This window comes from Dermochelys coriacea, assembly GCF_009764565.3.
Source record: "Dermochelys coriacea isolate rDerCor1 chromosome 12 unlocalized genomic scaffold, rDerCor1.pri.v4 SUPER_12_unloc_3, whole genome shotgun sequence".
In the NCBI taxonomy this organism is placed as follows: domain Eukaryota; kingdom Metazoa; phylum Chordata; order Testudines; family Dermochelyidae; genus Dermochelys; species Dermochelys coriacea.
Genome location: NW_025091566.1, coordinates 10923 through 26138, shown reverse-complemented (window position 1 = coordinate 26138; position 15216 = coordinate 10923). Strand labels below are relative to the sequence as shown.

The window sequence follows — 15216 nt, the reverse complement described above, 5'->3', positions numbered from 1 at the left end:
GTGGAGCTCTTCTCCGCCCCACTTCCCATCCCATCCCAGTGCTCTCTCCCCTTACTCTGGGAGTGAGTTGGGCATTGGGCAGAGCTGTACACTGGTGGAGGATTCCCCTCTTCAGGGTGAATCCCCCACTGGCGTTCAATGGCTGCTTTAAAGCCATTCCGCTCTGCTTACGCAGCACAAATAGCCTAGGAGCCCATAGCATCCTGCCCCACAGTGTTTCTAAGTGTGTTGTAAGAAAGCAGAGAGCAGCTGATTGTCTGTCTTCCTTCTCTTCTGGCCTTTCTCTGCAGCACTTAAATGTATCCCTTTTGTGGGAATGATCCTGAACATCATGATCTCCATGGTGGAGTTAGTCAAGGACAGCAGGATGAGAGAAGCATTTTGTGGTGGTAAGTGCCAGCACTTCCTGTAGGTGTCCCAAATGGATATTTAGGGGGTCTTGGTACAGATTTAAGTGACTGACCAAGTTTCAAACAGGCCCTGAACTGTGCTCCCTTCCCTGGATTGCACCAGGTGCTGCGTTCCTTGGCTCCCGTGGCACTCAATGAAGTTGAGAGTGCTCCTTACTTTGCAGGAGGTGCTGAGCATTTGTAAGTTCAGGTCCTTTATGATTCACTCAGATCATTTAAAATAAAGAGACACAAAGGCTGAAGCTGCCCATCTGCCAGGCGGATCCTGGGGGAGGAGGTGAAGGGAGCAGTTTTCATTACTGTACATTTAAAAATCCCCTGTTTCCCACTCCTCCACCCATTCTCTTTCCTTAGTTTCTTCATCATCATCTCCTTTCACCCTCTTTCTCTGTCTTCTCTTCCTCTCCACTTCTCTCTTCCTTTGCTTTTCAGGTGGTGCTCAGTAAGGGGTTAATCCTGTGCCATTGAGGGAAATGGGAATTTTGTCATCCACTTCATAGAGAACAGGATTGGGCCCTAATTCTTCTTAGCAAGGACACTAGATACACCTACTTTTAGGGCAAAGTGCTCCCCACTACCTTCAAATCCCAGTAAAGCCAATGCAGTTAGGGGCACTGAACATCTTTCAGACAAACTGTAACTCAAATTGAAATCATACAGTGTTCAGGTTAAATAAACAATAACTGCAGAGGATGCAAGTCTTCAACTGATGGTAATTGAAAAAAGATGGAGAGAGGTACAAAGAAAAAAGCCTTTTGGGAAACAAGAAATGGAATGGGGGGAAGAGAAATAGCTCCAAATTGATATGGGATTTCAGCATCTAGTCCTGAACTGAACAGTAGCTGCCATGGAATTGGAGTAAAGGATAGGCCTGGGTGTCTTGTCTGATAAAGCAACTTCTCCTCATTACTAATATGTCCTTTTCATATTGCCTGTCTTCTCTCCTTCCATGCAGTTCTGGAAAAATGGTCAAGGGCAGTAAATGGCTATTTTACGAACTGGGAAAAGTGCCCATTCCCTAGAATGGGTGAATCACAATTCTGCGATAAAATTCTTCCCTTATATTATCATGTGACCAGCAACTGGCTGACCTGTGAGGAGCTGCAGGTGAGAGTTGCTGGCTTTCTAAACCTTTAGCAGGAATTGGCATGTTACATTCGGTGTGTCTGGCACTCTTTGTGATGATGGCATTTCATGGGAGGTCCTTTTGGATGGAAGAGATTGTCATGTAAAACATCTAAAACCCATACGTTTATAATGTCACCAAATCATGGAAATTCTGTCTGTCCCCAGTGTACATGGATTCTAGTTTTATGCACCTAATGCGCAGATGAACACGGGATCGTGGGCTAAATTAATTCCTGGTCCATTCAGTCCATTCATCCCCAGTGGAGTTACAGCAGGGATGAGTTGGCCTAGAATGCATACTAATCTGGGGAAATATTTTACCTGGTCTAGTTGTGAGGTGCATTAGAATATAATCCTGAAACCAATTCTACGAGTCCTGGTTCTTTACCAGGAAATATTGAGATAGGACCGTTCCAACAGTGGAACAAGGGAAAATGCACTCATTAGAAGTAGAAAAGGTGTGCCCACTGGAAGATATTGAATGAATTCGTAGGATCATAAATTCTTTGTCTCATCTATGCAGCTCAAGCAGGCCATCATCAAAGCCCTTGGTCCCATGATGAGCATCCTGCTACACAAAAAGGAGCAGCAAAATCAGATATTTAAAGAGATCTCATGGCTCCTTGAGCAATATAAGGAGGAAATTGATGTTTTTCATGTCACCAAGGTGAGGTACCACTCATTAAGGTAACTGTCTGTGTGTGTGCATGTATGAACTGCAGGAGGAATTTGCTGCCAGTGGGGTTTCCTGGTCTAGATAGTGACTTGTTAGATAATAAATATACACACAAGTTCTGGATTTATACACATGGTGAGCCAGGCAACTAGATGGGTAGGTAAATGCCTCTTCTGAAAAGCCTCCTCTGTTTCCTGGAGAGGAGGAGGAGTAGGAGATAAAAAACAAAACACCTGCACCCCCTTCCCAAGAAGATACTCCCTCCTGGTGATTTCCCAGTACATCCTGTCAACTCTGTGTCTCTCTTTTAGATCATAAGCTCCTCAGAGCAGGGGCTGCCTTATGTTGTCTCTGGTCGGTACCAAGCCAACTGTCAATGGTTGAAAATTAATAATAAGGAGGCTTGAGGGTCATTGCTTTGGATTATATAACTAGATCGATATACAATCATTGCCTGTGTATTTCATCTACCGTTCTATGCAGTGCTGTTGTAGCCATATTGGTCCCAAGATATTAGAGCAACAAGGTGGTTGAGATAATCTAATTGAAGATATTGTCTCATTCACCTTGTCTCTCTATTTCATCTACCCCCAGTACCACATGAGTAAGAAGTAAGGGACCATATTCTGTCTTCAGTGGGGCTACACAGTTGTAAATGAAGTCACGAGACAGCTAGAACTTCTTGGTAGTGATATTTACTCACTGTCTACGTTGGTTGAAGCTTTCTAGTACAGAGTATGTGGTGACTTTGGGGGTTGAAATACCCATGATTTGGAGGGAACCAATGCATCATGGACTTGTTTGATAGCATCAGGGCACTACACAACTGTGTAAACATAGTAAAATATGTAGATGGGATCAGAGACATTCTGGAAGCTTCAAGCAGCAAAAGAGAAAAGTGTTTAGATGCAGGAAGGAATTAGATTTTCACCTTTTTTTTTATCAATAACCTGAGAGAGGACATAAAATCATCACTGATAAAGTTGGCAGATGAGCTAAAAATGGGGGAGTGGTAAATAATGGAGAGGACAGCTCACTGATTCAGAGTAATCCAGATCACTTGGCAAACTGGGCGCAAAGAAACACTATGCCTTTAAATATGGCTGAATGTAAATGTACGCATCTAGGCACAAGGGATTTAGGCCACACATACATGATGGGGGATGTGTGGTGAGAAGCAGCGACTCTGAAAAAGATTTTGGGGGTGATGGGGAATAATCAGCTGAACATGAACTCATGCTGTGACCAAAAAAGCTAAAGCTGGGATGCATAAAAAGGGGAATCTCAAGTAGGAGAATAGTGGTTATTTTACCTCTAAATCTGGCACTTGTCTGACGACTGTTGGAATCCTGTGTCCAGTTCTAGTGCCCACAATTCAAAAAGGGTGTTGATAAATTGGAGAGGATATTGACAGAAGAGCCACAGTGATGAAAGGATTAGAAAACATGCCTTACAGCGGTAGAATCAAGGAATTAAATCTCTTTAGTTTAAGAAAGAGAAAGTAAACAGGTGTGTGATGGGGTTTAGCTACCCCGCATTGGTTCAGCAGGGGTTAATCATACTTTGTGGGCCGAGGAGGCCATGCCCCCCTCATCTCTGCTGGGCATGCTTCAGCTTGACCCAGGGTACAAAAGAGAGCCGCTCAGCTCAGGCTGGGATGACTGCTGAAGGGAGCAGAGGCGTATTGCAGGCTCCTGCAGAGAGACTGCCAGTGCTCCAGGATTCAGAGGCCAGCGGGACTGTGGTTGCAACTGACCCCCAGCCACCCAATGCCAGAGATTGAGGAGAGACCCCAGAATCCCTGAGACTCCCAGCTGCGGAAGAACGGGTGGGAAGTAGCCTCGCTGGACGAAGCATTGATCCAGTTGAGGTAGAGGGCTTTGACTCGGCATGCTTTGGAAGTATCCCCGCTGAGTTGGTGGCAGATACCCCTGCGGCAAGACAGGGTCCTGGGCCGGGACCCTGTGGAATAGGTAGGACCCCGTGGGGAAGGGCTGGCCACTAGGCAACACTTCCCTGCCGCAAAAGGTGGTTCTATCGACTCTGGCCACCTGGCCGCATTGCCCTGCTGCCAAGGGTGGGTCTATTGTCTTTGGCCACTAGGCCGCACTGCCATCCCTAGAAGGGCAGCCCGAGTGACTCAGGCTGTTGGGCCGCGGACACTCACTCAAGGGCTGCTGCACTGATCCCGACCATTAGGCGATGCTGCCCTAGGAGCCAGGACTGCTGTGGTGGCTAGGGAGATTAGGCCAGTTGGGCCCCTGCAGATCTACTTCAATTCCTCCACAACCTGATACCACCCTGACGGGGTGGACCTATTCTGTGACAGGGTGACTTAATTACAGTCTATAATATCTTACCTGAGGAACTCCTATTATATAGTGGGCTCTTCAGTCTAGCAGAGAAAGGTGTCACTTGATCCAATGGCTAGAAACTGAAGCTAGACACATTCAGACTGGAAATGCAGCGTACATTTTTAATGGTGAGATAATTAACCATTGGAACCATTTACCAGGGGCCGAGGCGGATTCTGACCATTTTAAAATCGGGATTGGTATGTTTTTCTAAAAGCTCTGCTCTGGGAATTATTCTGGGCAAGGTCTATGGCCTGTGTTATACCGGAGGTCAGACTAGATGATGGCAAGAATCCTGTCTGGCCTTGCAAAAAGAAAAGGAGTACTTGTGGCACCTTAGAGACTAACAAATTTATTAGAGCATAAGCTTTCGTGAGCTACAGCTCACTTCTGTAGCTCACGAAAGCTTATGCTCTAATAAATTTGTTAGTCTCTAAGGTGCCACAAGTACTCCTTTTCTTTTTGCGAATACAGACTAACACAGCTGCTACTCTGAAACCTGTCCGGCCTTGGAATCTAGGAATCCCCTGAATCTGCTTCAGTGTTTACATATGGCTCCTTTGTGTGCCCACCATCTGACTTTCGCCCTCTGTTGCAGAGTCTGAGCCAGGTCTTGGAGGTCTCTGGTGAATATAAGATCCCTCTACCTAAAGGGAAGTTTCAAGTCATCTGCAGTGCTCTGCACAACCAGGTGAGGGGTGGTTTTGCGTGGATCCCTTGAGCTTAGGCACAGCAGATCTGAAGCATATCAACAATAAAAAATCGATGGAATGATAGTGTAGAGCCTGGGGACCGCCTCATGCCTTACTGATTTCTGCAGGTCAAGAGTAAGCAGGGAGCGGTCTCATTTTCTTAGCTAATATCCAGCTCAGTTTGTAAAGCAATTTCACCATAAGCCGATTATCGGGGGGAGTCAGAGTTGTTTAGTCAAAACTGTGGCTGTGTCTTGATTAGGTCAGCTCTGCTGCTCAAAACACTTTAGCTTCTCTTATCTAATGTATTGGTCATTGTGTTTGCTTTTTGCTCTGCATGCAGTACCATCTCCCTGGGGTTCAGACCTCTATTTGGACAAGTAGAAAGTGGAAGCTTAGAAATTAATTGAATATTTTTCTCTTCAATTGCTTCTGATTAGTTTTTCTTTGACCGTTTCCCTTCTTCCCACAGATCTGTTCTCCAGCTAAGCAGCTCAGCATAGAAAACCACAAAGAGCTGTTCCATTGTGTACTTCTGCTAGGTAAGGGAAAGAGACTCTGAGTTACACAGTGGTTTCCTTGTAACTTCCTTACCTTTGTGAGGTATGGTAATTTCTGCAGACGTGAGGAACGTGATTTCTTCCCTTGCAGCCCGTTCTTCTCCGGATGAACTGCTAGCATTTCTACACGAGCAGCTGGAGATTGAGCATGAGGCTGTTCGTGTGGCGTCTTTAGATCTTCTGAGAGCTATTGTTGGTGCTGACTGTAAGTTACACAGGAACAACTGTGCCAGCTGCCCTCCTGGCCGACATGCTGAGGGTTGTGTTGAGGACATCTAGAGCTAAAAGCTTGAGCTACTATAGATTGAGCTAAAGAACCAAGGCTTTGTAGGCACGGCAGGGATGTAACAGACTCCTCGCCTCTGCAACTGGGGCACGGAGGCTCTAGAACACACAGTCACCAGTGGTTTGGAGATCCACTAAGGGACCAAATGCTGCCCTAAGTTACCCCCATATGGCCACACAGAAATCAACAGGTTCAACTAAGTGCTGAATGCAGCCCAAGATATTTGTCAAGGTCTTTTTCAACTTCAAATACAGAAGTTAACTTGGGCCTCATGGATGTTAACAATAATCAGATAAAAATAAAATAGTACTCCTGACTCGAGAATCGTAAGTATTATACACTATAGATTAGATTCTGAGTTCTGTTATACTGGTGTAAACACAGATTAACTTCAGTCACCTCAGTCTATCAAACTCTTTTATAATATTTCCATCATGGTAGTAGGGTGGCACTATTTAGAGAAATGGAATTACTTTAGATTTACACTGGTGCAACTGAGACCAGAATCTGGTCCTATGTTTTCCCCACTGATTCTGTAGAGGAGAGAAGCTTGGTACTATTCTTAACTAGGGCCCTTTGAAATCCAGGATTAATTCCAATGTGGAAAGTGAGTGTGTGTGGAACAAAGAAGTACTGTACACCTCTCCTTATCTTTCAGTGCCTGAGACAAGAGTTAAAAAGCTTCTGATTGTGACGGCAGTGAAATCCACTCTCAGTGATCAGAATGCTACGGTAAGATTGTGTGTGGAACAGTGAAATATTTCATTTTTTTTCAATGTTATGGGATGAATGGATATGTGGGTGGAGCTTTCATTCAGATCCAGATGAGAGACTGCAGAATAGAGAAGGCATGTCATTCTCCTGCCTGTGTTAAATGTATCCATGTTTCTAATCCAAGGAGACCAAATCAAAAGCAGAAGGACTCTCCTATCCTATCTCCTATTTCAGGCAGAAGGGATAACAAGAACTCCTGTGTGTAATCTCTACCCTTGCAGGTGAGGAAGGCAGTTCTTCATTTCATCAGGACGCTGCTCAGTTCAGGAAGTGTGGAGAATTGTGCAGCTTGGGATATGGTAGCATATGTTTTCAGCGAGTTCAGTGTGTCCACCAGCAAACTGGTAAGGAGAGTTCTTAACACTTAGGACTCGGTCCTACCATTCTTGCATGCTGATTGCTCCCCTTGACTTCAGTGGGAGTTTTGACTCCAGGACAGCTGGACTGAATGAATAGAGCCAGAATCTGATCCTTTATATTGGTGTAAAGTCAAGGTAACTCCACTGACTTTAGTGGTGTTACTCCGGATTTATACTAGTGTAACAGAGACCAGAATCTCCCACTGGGTATTTCCATCTAACAGAGTTATCTATGCTGCTCAAACCTCTGATGAATCATTGAAAATTCTGAAAACACCATTTTTCAGTGATATGTTCTTGTACAAGGAAGCACATCTTTTTGTTTTAAATAGACTCTCCAGAAAACAGAACGATGCCCAGTTCTGTGGCTGTCGAAGCATACCTAAACTATCAGCAAACACTGAGGTTATGCAGGCTGCAAGACAGACTGCCAGGAGCCTGGAAAAGTTTGCTGCATATTTCACTCACTACATGCTCTACTCTACATGCTTTTTCTCCTCAGGCCAGTTTTGGTCTCCTTTAAACTGAAATCAGTCGAGAATTAGGCGCTTTGATAGAATCACACTCACTACACACAGAATGACCAAGCTGGTTGTGGCATTAGAACAAAGAGATTGGATCCCCCTGGTTCTGCATATTTATTTCCCCTGGGCAGAGTCTGAATGTTTTCCTCAGAGAGAAAAAGATGAAACAGTTGTTCAAATTTTAAAAAATTTAACACTCTTGGGGGAACTCTTTTGTGTACAGTGAATCATTCCCTGCACTTTAGGGTTTTCCTAAGCCTGGGATCTGACCCACCAGTTCGGTGTTTCTAGTATTCTCTTCCCTTCAGACGTTTGTGCACTTCCAGTGCAGTATAAAAGCAGGCATAGGTCAATGTTCAAGATGGCTTTGTAAGAGAAGGACACTGATTCTATTGCCAGTGTCGTACTACTAGTGAATAAGTTCTATATAGCTATCTCACCGCAGGGTACAACCCTTCTCACCCAGAATGTTCAGGAAGAAAGCACGATCCAAACCTTGTGCATTGACATCCTGCAATGTCTGGACACCTCAGTCCATGGAATGACCCAAGTAAGTGACCTGTTGCTACTGCTTCTTGAAATAGGGACGTTCTTCCTTACGTTCCTTGTATCCCTCCACAAGGAAGCTTTCTGCACAATCAGCATAATGGAGGATCAGCATGTCCAATTCATGTCAGGGATGATGTGACCCCTTCCTCGTGGAGTAAGCGGTTCACATTAGAGAAAAGATATAAAGCAACTTAACTGGAAGGAATCGTGTTGCAGAGATGGTCTCTTAATTCTTTCCACTGTCTGAGTGCAACTTCCCCTTAGATCCCCCAGGACTACTTTTGAAATGTAGAGTTGGTGATCCTTGGATTGGAACAGATATTGGGGCTGCGATTGTGCCTTATATTGGTCTGTCAAGTTGTGGGTGAGCTTATGGTACTATCTAAATATCTCCACAATGCTCTAATGCAGGGAAAGAGGATTCATCTCTGGGTGAGAGCCCAATTGCTCACCAAACAAGGTAGTGTCTTTAAAAGACAGAGTGAGGGGGCACCGGACAGGGAGAGTGAGATAATGGGGAGAGAGAGATGAGGTGATAGGTTAGGGAAGGGTCAGTGATGAATAAAAGGAGAAGCTACATGACAGGGCGGGATTCAGACAGCAGGATACTGGAGGTGGGGGAATGGAAATAACTCTGTACTGAACAGTCTCGCTCTTCTCTGCAGGTGTTATGGCCAAGGCTTCTGGAGTATGTGGTGCCAGCTCAGTACACTGGTACTTTGAAGCCTCTCTGCAGATGCCTTAGGGAACTGGCTGAGAAAAAGCAGCAGGAAGGAGAAGCAGCTGCTTGCCTCGACTACAGTGGACGAGGTTTATAACAGAAACTCTTTCATTTCTTCTCTCCAGGCACTATGAAATGAACAGGTTCAGTCTGCTCCAGTTCTCTCATCTGTAGTCAGGAGGCTAAAATGAATGAGGGATGGTCTTGTGATTACAACACGGCCATGGGAGGGAGCTAGGAAATGTGGGTTCTGTTCCTAGCTCGCCACCAAAATTCTGATGTGACCTTGGGGAAATCACTTGATCTTTCTCTCTCAGCTTCCCCACTTGTGAAATGAAGGAGTAATGAATGCCAACCTGACAGAGGTGCTGTGAGGCAGAATTCATTCATGTTTGTGAAGCATTTTGAGATGCTCAGACTGAAAGCACTATGGAAATGCAAATTATTATCTGCTGTATTCAACATTGGTGGGCACGCTGGAAACGGATAGGTGAAGAACATCAGCAGGACTCTCTGCAAAGCCTGGCATAATTAACGCTATTCTGTTTCATTCCCTAGTGCAACTCCCTACACCCCAGGGGCTGCTGGCGCGACTCCTGGTGAGTAGACCATGAGAATAGGTTTTCTGTGGAATGGGACAGTTAACTATACAAATTGGTTTTTTTAGCTAGATGCTTATCTTAGGCTGACGAATGTGTATGATTAGGTCTGTCTCTCTCCACCCTCTCCTGAGACACACTGTTCTGCATCCTCCTACTAGCTAGAATGCTTTCTTCTTCAGGAAGGCACTGCAGTAGAAGCAACAACTCTATTGGATGGGCTCCACAATGAGAGTCTCTGAACTATTCCCTCCTTCAGGAACAAACTGGTATTGTGCTGACAAAACTTAGCCTGTTCTTTCTCTCTCATTAACAGGTAGTAGCCTCATCCCCTTATGAAAGAGAAGGACACGGGTGTGCTGCCTTGCAGTTACTAAAGGCCCTGCACCAAAATATCCATGCAGCAGTGGGTGAGATGTGGGTAGTAAAGATCCCCTCTCTGCTGCAGTTCATTGAAGGTAAAGTGCTAGTTAGGGGGAGTGTGGTCCATGGAGCCTAGAAGGGAAGCCAGAAAATGCAGCTTCCTATTGATGTGTGTTGTGCCATTCCTGTTGCAGTACATGGGAACAGTGGGGAATTGAAATTGGGCTTCTAGGCCCACACTTTTCCTTCATCTGGATAACTGTGAACCACTGGGGTAAATCCAGAGTTGAACCACTGAGGCCAATTCAATCAGGGCAGAATCAGGCCAGGAAGGTTTCAGCTGAATGGAAATTTTACAGCGGTTTCCCCCACACCTTTGCTAGGTTCTTATTTGGGAAGGTCAATACGCATGAAGCTGGAGGTTAGTGAAAGATTTTGGGTTACATATAGAGTCTGATTTTGCAAACTGACTTTTTCTGAAAATTAAACCCCATGTTTACTTTCAAGGGGGATTCAATTAAAAAAACCCAGAGTTTTTCTTTCTGTAAGGAAACCTGAGCCATAAAAGCTAGGTTGGCCAAGTGGGTGCCCTAGGGAGAATCTAGGTATTGTGGGCCTAATAATGTCTTTCACCAATTTTACAGCGGTATGACTCTATTGACCTCCATGGAAAAAACCCTTCAGTCAGTGTAGGCTGCATCGACACGATGGGGTTATGCCAGCAGAGCTCCAATGACGTAGCTGTGCCAGTCTAGTCTCTGTGGAGTAGGACAGACCCTAAGTGCAGCACAAACCCGATATGTCTCTCATGAACGTCGAGCCCACAATGTTCAAGTGGGTTTGATATTCAAAAAAAGATTTTAAAAAATGAGCTGTATCTTCCCTCCTTGCTGTGGCTGTACAGAGTCCCCAGTACTACATTGTGCCGACATTAAAGAAGGCTAGGTTAGAGCTGGACACTCAGAAACAGGCCCAGATTCTCAGCTGATGTAAATCAGTATAATTCCATTGACTTCAATGAAGCTACACCGATTTACATCCAGTTCGGATCCAGTCCAGAATCTCTTATTCTGCAGGAAAAGTTTGTATTCATATTAAACCCAGTCTTCTGATGTGCTGAACACTTTTGTGAGGTGCTCAGCACCCTCAGCTCCATTCAAGTCAAGAGGAATTGGGAGTGCTCAGCATCTCACTCCTGGTGGGTTGACTGACCCTGAATGAAAATGCCAGCAGGGTACGTAACAGCCGATGAAGTGAGCTGTAGCTCACGAAAGCTTATGCTCAAATAAATTCATTAGTCTCTAAGGTGCCACAAGTCCTCCTTTTCTTTTTGCGGATACAGACTGACACGGCTGCTACTCTGAAACAGGATACTTTCTGTTGGTCCAACAAAGAAGGTTGGCGCAGGTCCCTGTGACGGCGCAACGACTCACCCCTGCAGCGCCTCCTGCTGGCCATCTGGGAATTAGCTCTTTCCAGCACAGAGCATCCTCTGCAGGCCCGTGTCCCTCCCAGACCCCGGTGCCCTTTTTACCTAGGGTGCTGCCCCCTGGCAGTACCCCCTCAGTCTCTATGGGTCTCCCCTCTCTGGGGAATGCCCAACCCTCTAATTCCTACCTTGCCTCAGTCTGGGCTACTGCACATCATCATCAAGCCCCTGCCCCCTGGGACAGACTGCAGTGTAAGAGCCAGTCATCACAGGCGAGGGGGTTTGAGTCTGCTGCCTTTCTCTGCAACCCTGTACCCCTATGGGCCTTGGGACCAGACCCAACAGCCTGGGGACTTGCTAGCCTAGGGCTTCCCTGCTCCTCTGGCCTTTCCCCAGCCCTGCCTCATTCCCAGTACCCTTTCTGCAGGCCCTACTCCCTTCAAGACTAGAGTCTTATGAGGGCCAACTGAGCCCTGATTACCCAGGCTACAACTGTGGCTGCTTTCCCCATCAGCCCAGCTGTTGTTAATCCCTTTCATAGATTCATAGATATCAAGGTCAGAAGGGACCATTATGCTCATCTACTCTGACCTTCTGTACAAGGTAGGCCACAGAATCTCACCTAACCACTCCTGCGAAAAACTTCTCATCTCTTTTAGAAGGACTGATTGCAAAGGAGATAGCTGGGATGATTCTTCTTGCTAATCTAGGTGACGTTATTGTTTTGCCTCCTGATTTATAGGAAACACAGAGAATTCCCTGGACCATGCACAGTGGGAGCACATGCTGCTTCAGGTACAGGATGGCTTTCAGATGAATTGTCACAGTCCTCCCTCCCTGCTCCAAATGTATCAGTTGGGGAAAAATTAACGATAAATTATTCATTATAAGCAGAGCTGGTCAAACGATTTCATTTGCAACTTTTGTTCAATGAAAAATGGCCTTTTTATTTTCATGGGACATTTTAAAATTTTTCACGTTTTTTTTTTTAAAAACACAAAAACAAAGCAAAAGAAAACAATCCCAACCCAAATAGAAAATGTTTAGTTTTTTTGAAACTGAAGTTGATTTTTTTTTCAATTGCTTTGTTGTTTGTCTCCTCTTCCCCTCCCTTCCCCCACTTTTTCAATCACAAAATGGAAGAGGGGAAAAAAAGCACGGGGATCAGGGATAAAGGGAAGGAAAGGGGGAAAACAAAGAATTGAATAATGGTCATTTTTGATATTGAAAAGCAAAATATTTTTTGTTTTTTCACTTTTCATTTCTGTGTTGAAAAATCAAGAAAACAAAAAAATCCCACTTGTTTTGTGAAATGGATTTACTATTGTTCAACCAGCTCTCGTTCTAAATCCTTCTGTATTACCACTGGGAACAACACAAAACTTAACCAGAAACCAGCATGCTAATGGTTCTAATGCATCACTGGGGGACATCTAAAGGATTTTTTTTTCTACTTGCCACTCAAAAGAAAATTTGCTCAGAGAAACCCAAAAAGGAAAAGAGACAAGACAAGGTTTGGTGACTGTATCTCATGAAGAAGCCTTTCTGGTCAGAAAGAGCTCTTTACAGCCTCATGTAAATCCAGACAAGGAACATTTTTATGGCGAGTGCTGAAAATGAAAGGAATGGACCTAGTGACAAAGAAGCCCCAGAAGGTTGGAGTTCCATTTGGGGTTGGATTACACTCTAGAATTTCCCATTCCAGATCCAGCCTCATGTGAAATTCTTTGGGCTAAAAAATCAAATAAGATTAGGTTCTCTTGTGAGATTTCTGATATTTCCTGGCTGCTATTCAAAATTCGGGTCTGAAACAGCAAAGCGCTGAGAGTTACTAACCTCTGGCTGACTTCATTGGGAGTTGAGGGTGTGACCCCGGGTCCTTTGGGTGCCCACTGGCAGAGGCCACAGGAGTGCATAGGGTTCCCAGGAGTCCCTGGATCTGATCTCTATATCATCAAAGGGTATCATGTAAAGCCTTTACTGGATGTCTGTGCCACACTGCTCCTCATAATCATTGCACAGGGACTGGATGGATAATATAGAAGGCGTTATGAAATTGATGCTTTGAAGGTCTGTGAGTTGGGGCTGGTCACCAGAAGGTGATAAAGAAGTTGCTTTCAGGCAGGAGATGCTTAGCTGCCTGAATGGCTGTCTGTAGACTGAGTAATTATTCACAGTGGATGCTAATCAATAGAGCAAAATTCTAATCAAGTGATTGCAAAGTCTCCAGAGGAGATTCGATACAAGCAAAAGAAACAAACAATAGGGGGTACCCTGTTTAGAAGTGGACAATTGATGCTTGGAATTATATCTGGAGGTGCAGAGATATCCTGCACCAAGTATCCTTCACCTATTGGACGAATTGCCAGCTGGCTTGTCTTATGAATGGAGGATCACATTTGGTCTGGGTGTTTCATGCTGGGAGAGAGATTTGGGGGAGCTATCCCTTGTGAGATGGGACTGTTTGGTTATTTAAATTGAAGCTCTAGAAGGGTGTTAGGATTTTATTTTTATGTAACCATTTGTTTACATTAATTTTTCCTGCTGCTTCTCAAGTCTCTGATCTTTGTGAATTAAACTCTACTTGTTTTCACTATCAACGTATCTAAGTGTGTGAAATGGAGCGGTGATGCTGAGGTAAAACTGGTAAGGTGGTGTGTAGCAAACCTCTGAATTCTGTGAGTGTCCAGTGGAACGGGCTGGACGTTCTGGGGATGCACAGAGGGCTGGGCGGTTGGAGTGTACCGATGGCTTATCTGTAGAAGAACAGTGGAGCCTGGATGGGGTGAGAAGGGTGTGCTTGTGTTTCCTGTGACTGGCAGAGTCGGGAGCTGACACTTGGCAGGCACAGAGAAGGCTTCCTAATGCTAAGGGCAGGTGGTGGTGAGGTCCCTCACAATCCTGGGTACCCTCGGGAGGTGTCATAAAGGGCCCATAGCACTTCAGAGAAGGTGCCTGGTCCTTCGTAGTCCAGGGCCCTTTGTTCAAAGTTGACTAGACCCATCCTTCATCCACTGGCCAATCACTCCTCAATGCTCTGATGTCTTGGCTCTATCTCATTCTCCAATTCACTGTCCATCTGGGTTTGGGGACTGAGAAGAATCCTTAGGCAAAGGTTCAAGAACAATGGGCAGAGGAAGTCTTGGTTATCGATGTTTATAGTTCTTAAGGTGGAAATAATCTTCCATGACACCTGAATATTGGAAAGTTACAACAGAACAAGGAAACAAAAACCAACCGAACAAACAAACCCCAAAACCCACAACAACCCCCAAATTCTTGCAATTAACCATCTGCTTTAACTCTTGTTTTACACGCAGTTCCTAAGAAGATCTCTGGAGATGATAGATGACAGTGCCTGGAGCAGCCAGATGTCCCTTGAGTTGAGCCAGCAGATGGCCGGCTATGCCAGCCCCTCCAAAGAGAAGGTTTGTTCTCTGTTAAGGCTTAGTTTCTAGTTACTTTCTCCTGAAATTCTGATTGGAGGGCTGCCTAAGGCTTCTCTCAAGGCTTCATTACTTGATATTCTGCATATAAAATTTGTTTGTATTGTTCCCTGTTCTCTTGCCCCCCTGCCCTTCCAATATTTGCGCGGACAGGCTGCTTGTCTGTACTGCATTGTTGGTTCTCTGGCTGGGCTAGATGATGGGATGTTTCTGCAGCATGGGTGCTTGGACTTGGCTATCTTGTTCCTTCCTGAGTATTGCTGAGCTGAGTCTGTAACGTTGTCTTACTGATATCTCAGGGCTGGTCTCTTTCTTTCAGAGCTTCCTGTATAAGGCGCTAGGAACA

The 15216-nt window shown here is 45.1% G+C and overlaps 2 protein-coding genes across 2 annotated transcripts; both read left to right on the top strand.

Moving 5' to 3' along the window:
* Positions 1-1230: 1230 nt before the first annotated feature.
* LOC122457783 (maestro heat-like repeat-containing protein family member 2A) lies at positions 1231-7363 on the top strand. The gene is made up of 7 exons (XM_043503907.1): positions 1231-1517; positions 2062-2205; positions 5167-5259; positions 5733-5802; positions 5912-6025; positions 6765-6838; positions 7102-7363. Exons 1-7 carry the CDS (start codon positions 1434-1436, stop codon positions 7246-7248), a joined length of 726 nt encoding a protein of 241 aa, XP_043359842.1. The 5' UTR covers positions 1231-1433; the 3' UTR covers positions 7249-7363.
* An 851-nt stretch (positions 7364-8214) lies between these two features.
* LOC122457786 (maestro heat-like repeat-containing protein family member 1) lies at positions 8215-14882 on the top strand. The gene is made up of 6 exons (XM_043503908.1): positions 8215-8313; positions 8978-9122; positions 9592-9632; positions 9949-10090; positions 12167-12219; positions 14745-14882. The coding sequence occupies exons 1-6, from the start codon at positions 8305-8307 to the stop codon at positions 14880-14882; spliced, it is 528 nt and encodes a 175-aa protein (XP_043359843.1). The 5' UTR covers positions 8215-8304.
* The last annotated feature ends 334 nt before the right edge of the window (positions 14883-15216 follow it).

What these genes read in the sequence shown, in the direction of transcription:
- LOC122457783 (XM_043503907.1), top strand. Translation starts at nt 1,434, where the DNA reads ATGGGTGAATCACAATTCTGCGATAAAATTCTTCCCTTATATTATCAT. An exon ending in ATGTTTTTCATGTCACCAAG is followed by an intron (nt 2,206 to 5,166) that starts GTGAGGTACCAC and finishes CCTCTGTTGCAG; the next exon opens with AGTCTGAGCCAGGTCTTGGA. An exon ending in AGCTATTGTTGGTGCTGACT is followed by an intron (nt 6,026 to 6,764) that starts GTAAGTTACACA and finishes CTTATCTTTCAG; the next exon opens with TGCCTGAGACAAGAGTTAAA.
- LOC122457786 (XM_043503908.1), top strand. An exon ending in GGCTGCTGGCGCGACTCCTG is followed by an intron (nt 9,633 to 9,948) that starts GTGAGTAGACCA and finishes TCTCATTAACAG; the next exon opens with GTAGTAGCCTCATCCCCTTA. An exon ending in GGGAGCACATGCTGCTTCAG is followed by an intron (nt 12,220 to 14,744) that starts GTACAGGATGGC and finishes TTTTACACGCAG; the next exon opens with TTCCTAAGAAGATCTCTGGA.